Here is a 13,997-nt window from a genome sequence, read left to right as displayed (position 1 = left end):
ACTAACCCTTGAAAGAAAATCCTCAGAAAGGTTAACAATGAAAGCAAAAATATATAGACTACTTGTGTTCCTAGAAATGCTCTGCACCATGCACACTGATTTATGACGTAAGGCTGTATTCACTGTCGGCATGCACAGTAGTTTCATGACATACCAAAACACATACAAGTAACTTCACTTACATAGGAACACGCTGAACACAGCAGAACAATGGGAAGAGGAGAGTGGGAGGGGGCGGCCAAGCCTTTATTTACCATCAGGGGATATGAGGTATAAACTGGGGTGCTCTTGCCTAACGGACACATTACTATCTGATTAAAATGCTGCCATTCCCCATGCTGCATGTAAGTGGTACAGTAACAGAGATGGATGATGGCTTTATGTCTGCAGAAGGTACAGGACCAACAGTCTATTTTGTGATGTATGCAAAAGAAATTCCATTGTAAGATGGAAACCGAGATTAGTAACATAACGAAATGGAGTAAAATGTAGTTGAAAGTGCTCTGACGTTCTTAAAATATTTTGTAATTGGTACATGACGGTCAAATGCAAATATGGTAAAGGGCATTCCTTTGGTTTCATTTTTAATTATAAGGGGCTTATGATTTCTAATACCATAATAAAGGGAGAGTAATTTCAATACTGTTGCTGGTGATGAGATGGTTTTGTGTTCCCTACTGTTCTCATCTATGAAATGAGAACATGTGCACTACCTCATTGGCTCTTTATAATTTGTGGAAGCATTTTTAGAAATTGTGGAAAGGTTACAATTATTAGTAGCAGTGGCAAGAATACTAAATAAAGATGGGAACAACATGCCTAGGTGATGAATATGGTGATTTTAATTATTAAATGTGTTCAATATTTCTGAAAAGCCAATTTTAGTGGGCCAAAATATTTGCAAAAACATAATTTTCACTTGGAAATAATATTAGTAGACTTTCTTTATTCAAGCTACCAGTAAAATAAGTTCCTATTTTAAAAATCTAATCACTTTCATTTATTTTTTTTAAAGATTTTTTTATTTGAGAGAGAGAGCAACTGAGGGGAGGGCCACAGGGAGAGAATCTTCAAGCAGACTCCCCACCGAGTGCGAAGTCCAATGTGGGACTTGATATTACAACCCATGAGATCACGATCTGAGATGAAACCAAGCATTGGATGCTCGACCAACTGAGCCACCCAACAGCCCCTCAAAAATCTATTATTTTTAAAGGTCACTGTTCTACTCACTAATTGGTTTATCTAATTAATAGAAAAGTACATAAGGAGTTGCTTAAGTGTTTGTTTTATTGGTTACCTAAAACATCCATGGACACAGCTCAATGCTGTGACCTAGAGAGGCTGGGTTTAATTGTTATTAATTGCTAAAAGTTATCAATAATTGTTAAAAAAATGAATGTGATGAGTGAAAAGAATACCTATATAAAAACAACTTAATTAGGATAAATAGACTAGAAGACTAAGATCCTCTTTGTTATAAGGTCTTTTCATGGCAGCATCTCCAATAATGGAAAGCAAAAACGGTGAATAACATGAAATAGAAGGTTGGCTGCATCAAAGAACTCCCTACAAAAGCTTGTTAACTGGAACTCAAGAGTGCTTCCCCACCGCCCTCCACCCTGCCAAAACCATGGAAGAAATAGTTTTGATCATTGATCTTCAGAGGACTCAAATATCTATTTTGTGCAATGGCAAAACTGAAAGATTAAGATAAAAATATTTTTAAATACTGAAAAGTCAGGTATTTGACTCCATGTGGGCATTTTACTGTCACTGCTTAAATGGTTTAACTGGCTGCTTAAATTATACTACCACTCAACTGACAAAGGGTACAATTTTTTAAATGGATTCACAAGTAACGTTTAGTAAGTGACCACAGTGTGCTAGGCATTGTGCTAGATATATTCTCTCATCATTTTATCCCAGGTTGGCAATAATTCTATGAAACGGGTTACACGAATCCCATCTTGCGGTTCAGTAAACAAATGAGCAGTTAAGTAACCTGACGAAGGTCCTGGCTAGGACTAGCTACTGGCTAGTTAAGGGTTTGAGCCCAGTAAATTTCAAAAAACATTCATTAAGTGTCATCTACACACTACGCACCTTGTGAGGTCCTGGGCACATAAGGAGTGACAGACACAAGCCTGAACCTGAAGTTTATGGTCTAATGGAAAAGACAGGCAATGAACAGGTCATTTCAATATCACATGGTCTGAGTCCAGTATACTCTAGTTTCCACACTTCCTAAAGCTCACATCAGTAATCAATAAGATCTTTAGCTAACAATCACTGACTACATGGACCCTATGTTAGTTAAAATTGTGAACTCCTACTTGTTTTTATCAATTTTAGAACCCAAGGAAAACCATCTTCAGGCTATATGGCCTTGGGAAAATCCGTTCACCTTTCTGAGCCTTTGTTTCATCATTCAGATATGGCAATTAACAATCTCCAGAGCTAACTACTGTATAGGGTTGTTGGGAGAATAAAATTGGTTTGAGCAAGTACAATTGCGTTCAGATATGCACCACACAATAGGAATCAAAGTGACATTTCAATGACATGAAGTCATAGGTTCAAAAAACCTAGGTTTCTAAAACACAGACTTTCAGTGGGTTGTGGATGTAGTAACTAATCAATCCACATACGCCGTGCACTCGACTTGACACCAGTGCATAAAATGTACTCTTCATTCTTTCAGATCCAAGACAGCAAAAATGACCACTATGTGAGATAAATTAGGTATGTCCCATGGATAACAGAATTAAAGGACCTGTCAGCTACGGAAGACATTCTTTTGCTTTCAAATGGGATTTGCAGATTATTTCTCTTATGACCTCTTACTGCCTTTCAGTTCCCATTCCTCCAACCAGAATCCTTACTGTTCTTCACCCATTCCATCCACCGACACCCTCACGGATCTCCGTGCCTTCGGCCTGCAGGATTCATCGTACACAGCACTGCCCACAGTACTGGTAGGCAATCTAATTGCAACACTCTCTCATGAAACAGATGGGTTCCTCTAACAGTAATTATGAAAAACAGACTCTCAAAAATTTCCTCACTCTATCATTAAACATAATAATCTCAGAACTCCCAACTTCCATGAAGGAAATCATGCTGCTCCCTATCTTTGCAAGACTCGGGGTCTACTTAGCATGCTAGCTGAGGAATGAGTCAATCACACACTTGAATGTCACTGGTTGGAACAGTGGATGCTAGGAACATGGAATACTACGGACATGTTACTTACATAATGACTGTCCGTGGCCTCAGAAAGAAAGCACGGAATTCCTCCGCATGGCACAAAAGGCTTTCACAGTGTCCCACGAACTATCTTTCTCTTCTAGTCTGTTTATTTCTCTCCAGCCATATTAGGCCAGTGACGTTCCTTGTCATACCTTGTACCTTAAGCCCTGCGTGTGTGGCTCCCTTCCACTGAAATGTCTTCCTTTGCCTTCCTTATTTACCAGGTAAACACCTACTTCAGGCCATCTGTTACCTCTACCGAGATCCTTACCGCGTGAGCCTGGCAGCTAAGTACTTCAACTCAGTCCACTCATACACACAGATCATGGGTCTCAAAATTATTTGTTTACAAGTCTGTCTACACAACGCTGAGCCCATAAGAACTCAGATGCGTAGGACAGCATCTAGCACATAACAGCCACTCAAATTTCGATCAGTGCTTTACTGTTTAAAAACTGGGCAGGAATGTTAGGAAAATCTCTTTAGTGCCACGAACTAAAATCACAGGCTTTTCTTGGAAAGAAACTTGACCTAGAGGAAGGGTAGAGCAGTGTAGTCAGAACTCAGAGGGTAAGCTGAACTAGTGTCAGACTCTGCAAATCTGGGGTGAGAGATAGCCAATAAATAATTAAAGTACTAAGTAACTACTAACTAAAAATTAGGATAGCCAATATTGATAGATTGTGTTAATTATTGTTTTGATTAGTAATGAATGAATGAATTAATTAATTCTTTTGCTGCAACTTCATAGAGACTTTATGAGGTCACTATAAACATGCCTAGTAAGAACCTCGATTCAGCACATTATCAGATACAGATGGAAATTTAGAAAGGTTAATTGGTAGTTAATGCTTTGTACACAATTTTTGAAAATCAAACAATTTCTGTGGAATGAGATCCACTTTAAGAGTTCATCTTGCTGATGAAGTCTAGGACCACCGCAAAAAGATCAAAAAATAAAATAAGATCTCTCCTACTACATTCCAAGAAGTTTGAAAGAAGAAAAATTGCACTTTCAAGCTCATCATGACTTTGTAATGAGGATTAATGGTTCTGAGAAAAAAAAAATCCAAGGATGGAATGAAATATTAAATATTCATATAGGTTTTTGGTTTTGAACTTCCTTATATGTTAAAGGAAAACACACAGGGCTAAAAAGTATACAGAGAGGACAACACTGAGCACATCACAAGTCTACTAAACACACCTGCCATGGAAAACTGGTTTTCGGTTTTGTTTTTGTTTTTGTTTTTTTAAACAAGTGGGAGGTCCAGGCGTTGTAGAAACGGGAGAAATTTAGGAAGAAGGGATATTAATACTCGCAAACATACATGATGGTAACAGCCGTGGAAAAAGGAGTGTTCAATCATTAGACTGAAATCCTCACGTACAAACCTTAGAAAGGCACGTATTCCCCAAGGGTATCTCAATACAAAATTAGGAGTATCACGTTTAACCATGCAAAGTTCCAAAGTGACTTTACAACTTCAACATTAAGTGCAAAAATTGGCAGTAGATTAGTGTCTTTGAAGGGAGGAATGAGCAATAAGTAAAAAAGCAAAAAATACCACCTAACCGATACGGTAAGTACAAAATAAGCCCCCGGGAGATAAAAGATGGAGGAAGGGACTGTCTCATGAAGTTGGTAACAGTGGGAGGCTGAAGGTCTGCATTTCAGTCTTTACCTTGCCATTTCAGTGTGTGATACTGACAAGCCTTGTACCCTTTCCACCATTCAGCATCCTTATCTATAAAATGGGGACAATATCTCACTGGTGGTTGTAGGTATCAAAAAGGCACATATAAATTAAATATTTTCCAAGGCTATGCAATTTATGGTTATTTTCTCATCATCAGGAAGAGATCTGGCCTAATAGTGACAGCTGGTTAGGTTGGAGAAAAGTCAGAGTGTCAGATTGTTCTTCTCCATGATGAGTTTATAGTGGTTGGGCCTCAAACAGATTGAGATTTTGTTCAACCTTCTCTATGGATTCTGGGAGGAATGATCGATTTTCCTTCCCCTATGAGGGTATAAAATATTCTTAACTTCTGTAGACCTTAAACCAAAGAATGGACATGTCACAGAAATTTTTTAAAAATGTGCCAAAAGGCAGAGTTACTCTAAGTGTTCTCAATTTGGGAAGTAGTATATTATTCGTAGAACGACTGAATTACCATTGTTTTCTCAATCGGCCTCTTGATAAAAGCAAGACTGAGTATTCAGAGGGCACAATTTGATCTCTAAAGCCTTGCTGATGTACTAGGTACTTTTCAAAAATCTCATCCCTTGTTTATTACCATAGGATATCAGGTCTTTTAGAAACTACTATCTGTGTTACTACATTAGTTTGCAACTGTTTCTACTGCTCTTCGAATTCAGTCCCAAGGATGAAAAACCGTTTTTATGTGAAGAAGGTCTTTAACGTGTGATGTTTTCAAGGGAATAGAGTAAAAACTGCAGATCTCTCAATATTTGGAAAGCAACTGGCAGAGCCTCCTGGCCAAGAGGAGACTCCGCCAGTCACAGCCCCCCACCGCCCCGATAACCACTGATTTTCCCATGCACCCACTGGTGCAGCCATAAAGCCACAGTATGTCCAAGACAGAAACGCCACAGGGAGACTACACATCTATGATTCATTCCTTTACACAACGATTGCAAACACTGGGTCCACCAGAATTTTCTTCAAAATGAAAGACATGGAACAAAACAAATCCAAAAAATGTAACTGAAATGCTTCTTGCCCCTCCATGTCTAATATGTTAATAACTGCACATCCTCATGGAAAAAAAAAATAAGGAAAGCTTGATGTATGGGTTTTAAAATAAAAAGATGCATAATGATGGAAATGAAATAATCTATTCGTTAAACAATCTATAAAAGGAAAAAATGCACAAAAAAACTGTCACTGTCCAGACTATACACAAAGCTAAAGACAAATGAAGGAGCAAATAAAGAAAAGGCAGATCATTTGTAATAATTACCACGCTCATGTGTGATGACTGAGGAAGGGAAGAAAGTACATTTATAGTTGAAAGAAAAGGAAATGGGGGAAAAAAAAAAGAAGTTGAAATGTTGGTTTTTGTCTTGCTGTTTGTAAGGAAGTAAAATAGAAAAAGGGTTAATCAGTTTGGGCAATTTTGTGTGTTGAAAAAGAATAAACCAATCAAATCAATTTCATATTGAGAGATGTGACTAATTCTCATGTCAGAATGGTCATTCTCACCAAGTGATTTTCTGATTTAGGACTCAGGAATGTTATTCCAATCCGTATCTGGCTGACAAAGGACAGGAGACCCGGTAAGCTAAGCCTGCGGGGGGGGCCACTGTTTCCGCGTGGGAGCCAATATGAACAATGATGAAGAATGATTAATGGGACTGCCTCTGGAACAGTAAGTAATAACTGTAGGGAAAAATGAAATTGATTTCTAATTCCAAGACAGGGAAGTCAGACTTTGGAGAGAGAATTCATTCATTTTCAGGCACTTTACAGCTAAAGGAAAATGCCCAGGGCTTCCTGGAGACCCCAGAGGCAGGCAGGTAAGGGGCTCTGAGATTTGGAAGGTTCATCTCAGGTTCATCTGAGTTCTCGAGATGGGGCCCTCTGGCTGGGTGTTATATAACTGTTGACACAACCCTTAATAATGAAGAGATTTGGCTGGAGAGTCATTTCGGAAAATTTAAGTAAGTTTAGAGGGCTGCTGGCAATTTTTCTTAAAGTTAACTAACACAATTAGGTAGCTGTAAAACTGATAGTTGATGATTGAATCTATACATTCATATGTCAAGCAGAAAACAAAGTGGCATTTGTAGTAGCAGCATTACAAGATACATAAATGAAAATTTTTAAAGAATAGTAAGAAACATGCAGCTAATTCTTTTACCTTTTATAAGAATAAAAATATACAGAAATAATTAGAGAGATTAGTTAATTTGAAAATATTTCAGGAAGGTAAGCAGACTGCAAAAGGCGGATGGGAGAAAATTTATTTTTTGAAATAAGATTAGTTTTATTGAAGATCCAATGTTCCAAAACTAATACATTGATAAGATGACCACTCCAAACAAGACCAAGCAAATGAAAACAGATAAACACACAGGGCCTCACTGAAACTAAATCAACTGAAAAAAGTCAAACACAAAAGAATAAAAGCAAATCAAGACAAAAAAAAATACTGAAGATTATTTTTCTTAATAAATACTGAAATGCAAGTGCAGCAATAGTTATTTCTGCTTTAAATGTGTTAAATGTTCTAGTTTATACACACATCTATTAGAGAAAAACTCTAAGATTATGTGAGCCATTCTATTGGTGCACATGTAAATTAAGTGATCGATTATTTAAACATTAAAAACGACTCTTAATTTTTTTCATCAAATTTGGACTTGCAAAGACATATGGATGTATGAGATATCTGTGCTAAAAGGGAGGAGACAGTCAGAATAATGGTTAATGGAAGGTTCTCTCAAACCATCCCTATTTTAAGGAGACAGAAGAATGAATCTGAGAGTTTCAATTTGCCAGATTAGCCACAAGAAGTCAAACATTCTCTAATGTGGTTCACCCATCTGCTTTATAATTTTACAGGTAATTCTCTAATAAGGGATCTTGATCTACTACCCAAATAGGGGAAAGGTGACTTATAGTAGGTCTAGAACAAAAAGGAGTTAATGGCTAACAGGGAAGGTTGAGTTTTGGGTGTGACCTGAGTTAGTGTGTAATTATGAACTTTTAAATGAATCACAGAAGCATTTGGGCCATTTAAAAATAACCTTGTATCTTTCTGTACTCAAAAGGTAATTGGTAAATGACTCATTTCAGGAAAGGGGGACAGGTGATCCTTTTAATTTAAGTGATCAATACCTGATCCTTCTTCGGTCACCATTCCAAGTCCTTCAGCTTTGTTTTGTCTCTCAAATGCATTTAGGTCGAGGACACTACAATAACAGGGAGAAAGACACTGAGAGGACTAATAGAAAACCTTGTATCTTCAGGAGAGCAAGTGTCTACAAATCATCTATCATGAAATGCAAACCAAATATTAACATACAGTGAAGACATGCCCCAATTCAATGTCTACCAACCATACTTTCCTAGTGGCAGCCCAGTTTCTCCCCAGGGTCTGCACTGAAATGATCCGTGTGAAAGGCAAACATAAGGCATTAATGGGGTTTGAACTTTGGGTGTACATTACAAAGTTAACAGGCACACTGAAATATAATTATAATAATCATGTTTTTCCAGCTAGAATAGCTTATTACATTAAGTATCTGTCAGATTCCTTTGTCAAATGCTGTCTGAATGATTTTAAATACTGTAAAAAATAGAAAATGATTATCATAAATTAGTCGGTTAGGGATCATTTATTTAGGGAAAATGAGAAATGGTCTACAAGCTCCCAAATAAAACTCATCAGAATCTTCCTTTTCCTCTTTTAACATTCATACACTGCTCATTTTCAAGTATGCAGAATACACATTAATTCCCTAAGGTCCCTATTTAATCACAGGATAGACTATTATAAGACATCATTAACACTGAGTAAGTTAATAATTAAGACATTACTAACAGCTAACAATAAGAAAATAAGACATCCTCTATTGTCCCACTTTAGTGCTTACTTAATCATTAAAAAATATTCTCTGTATCATTAGTGTCAGCAAAGTAAAACAAAAACTTTGAAAGATACAACCCACCAAGTAGAACCAAAACAAGGGAGGTGTGTGCTTACCTACAGGACTGCATCAGGCCAGCCAGACTCTGAAAGAAGCCCACATCCTTTTTCTCCTTGAGGTAGTCAAGCATTTTCTACAGTAAATATAGAAACCACAGGGCCACTGAACAAAAATCTTATTCTATGTTAAATAAGAAACAACAAAAACATGCTCTCTATGCTGGAATAAAGACATAAAACACTCAGTGCATACAAATATGACCACAACTTTAACAAGAAATAGAGACGAGTGTGTCAAGGCACGATGACTGTAGATTTCAATGTCAATAAAAGGGTTGGCTTGGAATAAGGAGCATAAACATCATGAGCACCATGACTGTCCAGGGAAAAATAACACTCGTAACTCTCTTCTAGTCATTCTTTAAGTATGTGAAGATTCAGATTTTTAGTTCAAGCTTACTAGGAAGAAGGCCCACCCAGAGGCTAGTCCTAGATTTCCACACAAAAGTGAGGTCCTTAAACCCGGGTAATGTTGGCAACCGTATGCTAATGTCATAGACAGAAATGTAGTTTCCATCATCATGGTCTCTAAACCTAAGGAATGGTAGTAATCGTTTTGACAATTACATTTTTCTTCTCTGTTGTCAGAATGATGTCCAGATTCTGTGGTTAAAATTTTGATTAAACACAAAAGTAAAAAATGCAAAAGCAGAGCATAGCTCTACCTTCTTAGCTGGTTATTACATATTACAGTGAAACAGCTGCCTTGAATGTGGATGACAATGTGTCGGAAGTTTCAAACGAGAAGCACATACAAGATGATAAAATGACAGAAGGCACACCAAAGGTTTGAAGAAAAGAAAGATATTGCTTTTCTCCAAATCTTGAATGGAGGTGAATAATTCCTGTTATCAGTGCTGTCTAAAGTAGGGCTGAGCTAAAATGGTCAGCATTTTGGTAGTAATTTGGTTTCTAGAAATTTGAGTGAAAGGTAATATAAGGTACTAAATATGTAGAAGTTGTATATGTATACACACACAAATACTACACACACACATACACCCATAATGTACATATACACACACACAACACATATAAACACATATATACACATACACATATATACACATCTCACATGTATACACACATACACACAAATATGTACACACCACAATACACACAAACACCTGGCCATTTTGAGGGGAGTGTGGTAAGTTCCTGGTCCAATAAAATATGAATCACTTACTAATCATGGGAAGTTTAAAATAAGGAATATGGCTCAGAGTTAAAGGGAGTTAGTAGGATATGTATCTGAAGGTTTACAGAAATAAGAAAAGCCTGTATAGACAAGTTCCTGTATTACATGATCTCTCATGGCTCCATTTAGCTCCAAGGATTTCTGAATCTATCTGCTACCTAATTTAGGACTTTTGAAGTAAAACATAAAGGGAAATTATTTTGTGCTAAATATTATAGAGAGTAGGTAGGCTTTCTTCAGTTTTCCTTTAATTTGAGTCATGTAGTCATTTGCTATGGAAAGCAAAAAAGGACATCTGTAAATTGGGTGGGAAAAAAGACATCATTATCTTCGCTTAGTTCTAACAGAAACTTAGCATTCCTTTTGACTACTAATAGAAGCAACAAACACAGACTCTGATATTGTCACCAGTAGAAATTTCAGAGATCTTCATATCACATCACAGTCATTGTTGAAGTGACTTAAAAATACTTAGGCTAATCATTTCTTCTCAATAATTAGACCAAGTACTAGATCTTTCATTTAACAAGTTCATAAAGGAACACAAATTACTTTTTCAAAAAACCTGTTTATAATATATGAATAACAACATTTGACTAGGTGTGGTTTCTTTTGTAAACCTGTGCGATTTCCCTTTGCAATTTAAAAACATGACACCAAGAGGAGTCCAGATGCTTCACTAAACCATCAGAGGCATTAAAAAGCAAAAGTTAGGCACCCTGGCTTAGATTAGACATATGTACCCCTCCAGTCTACAAACGTCACAATTTTATTTACAGAAAAAGAGGCACGCAATTTAGGGAAAATGTAAAGATGAGTTTTTCAGCTATTCTCGGTTGCTAACTTAACCTAGTCCAAATCTTCACCAACCCAAAGGCAAGTTTCAAAAATTCTGTATTTCTTAGAATCAAAGATTTTCTAGGAACATACTCAGGGCTTTGTCCACTGTCGTGTTTCTGGGGCTCACAGCAACCTGAATTCAAATATCCCAAGGTTTTCACTAGCCTTCCTTTCCTCCCCTCAGGGTAGCCCTTTCCCTGCTTCGCCCAAACTTACCAAGACACAACAGTTATTAGCTGCATATTCATAAACTGTTCTTTCTCATACAGAAGACAATACAGAAAAATATGAGAGAGATGTTGCCAAACTAGGCTCCTGAGCTAAGAACATTCACTTTTCTCCACTATTAAAGCAAACCATTTTACGCTTAGTCACATGAAGTGCAAATTTCACAGGATGACACATCTGATAGGACTTCAGATTCCTCAAGAGTGTTAGTGCCCCATATGGCAGCGTGCAACCTAGATGTTTGAGTCCTGGGGCGAGATGGCCGCCACATAAAGGCTTTTTTTTTTTTTTTTTTTTTTACACAGAAAATGAAAAAATTTCCAACTGATAGTTCTTCCAGGAGGACTGAAACAGGAGCTAAAACAAAGGGATGGCAATATAGTCCATCTGTACAAAGACTACATCACGGGGATGGCTTAAAGACATTACCTGCTGCACTGTGGAGTTCCCCCCATTTAAGATGGCAATTCCAAGTTTCAAAGTCGCAGCTACCATTGGTCCCGTATCCCCTGAAAAATATAAAAAATAGCATTCCTTTTATCATTTCACCTGTACATTAACTACCTCTGTCTCAAAAGGCACACTTTTAGAATGATCACTCCCCTGCAAATCTGCATAATGATGGAGGACAGACTGACTGACTTACCAAAAAAACATTTCAAGAGTAATAATGTGTATTTTGCCATCACTGTTCTTACTAAATTCTGTGTAATATGTCTAGGAACTAAAACTATATGAGAACACTAAGAAAAAAAAAAAAAAGAAGAAGAAGAAGAGGGATGCCTGGGTGGCTCAGTTGGTTAAAAATCCAACTCTTGATTTCAGCTCAGATCATGATCTCAGGGTTATGAGATGGGACTCCACGCCTGGTACAAGAGTCTGCTTCAGATTCTTTCTCCCCTTTTCCCTCTGCCCCTCCCTCTCGCTTGTGAGTGTACTCTCTAATAAAATCTTCTAAAAAAAAAAAAAAAAGCAACAATTGATTCTGCAGTCAAATGCTCTGCCCCTGAGCTATACCCCCTCAAAAGCTGATTCTGAAGTATTGACATCTAAAGCTATAAAGATTCAAAACTAATCATGTATATTAAAATAATACTTGAATAAGAGCTACTGAAGATTTCAAGAAAATTTCTCTCCCTCTCCACTCAATATTACATTTAAATAACTTTTATCATTTTTATTTCAGCACCTTTCTCTTACAATGTTTATAGTATTGCTTTATTAGGATGACTGGTCACAATTTTAAGTCATTCAAATAATAATGACAAAATTTTAAGTCTATTTATTTATTTTAGTAATTTCTACACCCAACATGGGGCTCGAACTCATGACCCTGAGATCAAGAGTTGCATGCTCTTCTGACTGAGCTAGACAGGTAACCCAATAATGACAAAATTTTAAATCTAACGAGTTACATCATTGAATATATTTTATTTTTACATTATTCACCTCTACTTACCTCAGAATATAGAAAAAATAGAAATAGAAACAATAATAGAGATAAAAATATCTTAGAAATCCGGGAGAGGGGTGCTTAATAACAGAATGTATAACTGTCATTTCTCTGCCCCATTGCAAATTATAGGAAAAAATATTTCACAAAGAAGATATTGCTAATGTAAGAAAAATGATCTTGGCTGGCACTGGAAAATACAATAGTATTTTAGTTGTTTAAAAGGGATCACTTAAAAAGTCTAAACTCTTACATCAAGGGTCTGAAAATTACGGACTACAGGGTCAAGTCCAGCCTGTCATACATTTTTGTAAATAAAGTTTTATTGGAACTAAGCCACACAGTTTGTTTACATACTGTCTGTAGCGGTTCCCCTGCTACCATGGCAGCGTTGAAGGGTTGTGACAGAGACCCATGGCCAGCAAAGCCAAACACATTTACTATCTGGCCTCTCAAAGAAAACATTCGCCCATCCCTGAATTATATGGTTTGTTAGGCTTGGGTCAAGATATAATTTCCAAACCTTAAAGAACAGAAATAAATCTTTGACTCTGAGGGGGAGGGGGAACAATGGGTGTTCCCAGGGAAGAAAGAAGTCTGAGAAGAGCAGCAAGCCTCACCTTTGCTGGCGCTGATGGTCTGTAGCACCATCTCAGCTGCTCCGCGGTCGTGGAGCCTGGCTTGTTGGTAGAGTAGCTTTTGCTTTTCCATTTCTTTTTCCTGAACACAAATCCCAACCGTTTATGTTGTGGCTGTCATTAAGCACGGCAGCTTTCTATAAACCATATTTTTAGTCATCTCTTCATGTATGGGCTCTATGACAACATTATGGACCATTTCAACACCAACAATGTTATTCAACAGATGTTAACAATATTCAACTCTTGGTTTTTGCCCTTTATATTTTTCTTGATATGCTTTTGGTACTGGCTTATCAGGATGGATTTTCTCAATTGTAATTGTTTGATTAGTCCAAAGCCTGTATCACAGTTTCGAAGTACTGTATTTCGTCATTGAAACTTGCACTTTCTGAATTATACGTTTGTGCATGAGTTTGTTACGTTTCAATCATCTCCCATGCTATGGCCATAACTTGATACTGCTCAGCAAATGGCTCGAGTTGCAAGGTATCACGAAATGACAGGAAAACATTCACGGAGACGTGTTGGAGTTTAAGCAAAATTGAAAGCTGATATGAATCAAAAGGTAGGCTTCAACGAAGTAGTGGACTCATGACACAGATCTGCCCAGTCACCCCCCAAGAATAAAAGAAGCAATGTGCCTTTATAT

General features: G+C 37.2%; 1 protein-coding gene across 6 annotated transcripts in view; it reads right to left on the bottom strand.

Annotated features, from left to right (window-relative positions):
- The window catches only part of RYR2 (ryanodine receptor 2), a 535,490-nt gene that overhangs the window by 67,763 nt on the left and 453,730 nt on the right, over positions 1 to 13,997 (bottom strand). For all 6 annotated transcript variants that reach the window (XM_044239419.1, XM_044239420.1, XM_044239421.1 and 3 more), the window contains 4 exons: positions 13,328 to 13,427; positions 11,684 to 11,763; positions 8,986 to 9,062; positions 8,118 to 8,191 (listed from right to left, as the gene is read on the bottom strand). In XM_044239419.1, coding sequence (XP_044095354.1) covers positions 8,118 to 8,191; positions 8,986 to 9,062; positions 11,684 to 11,763; positions 13,328 to 13,427 — 331 coding nt within the window. The remainder of the gene's footprint in view (positions 1 to 8,117; positions 8,192 to 8,985; positions 9,063 to 11,683; positions 11,764 to 13,327; positions 13,428 to 13,997) is intronic.

Source organism: Neovison vison, chromosome 2 (genome assembly GCF_020171115.1).
Source record: "Neovison vison isolate M4711 chromosome 2, ASM_NN_V1, whole genome shotgun sequence".
NCBI lineage: Eukaryota > Metazoa > Chordata > Mammalia > Carnivora > Mustelidae > Neogale > Neogale vison.
This window is presented reverse-complemented; position numbering and strand designations above follow the sequence as displayed.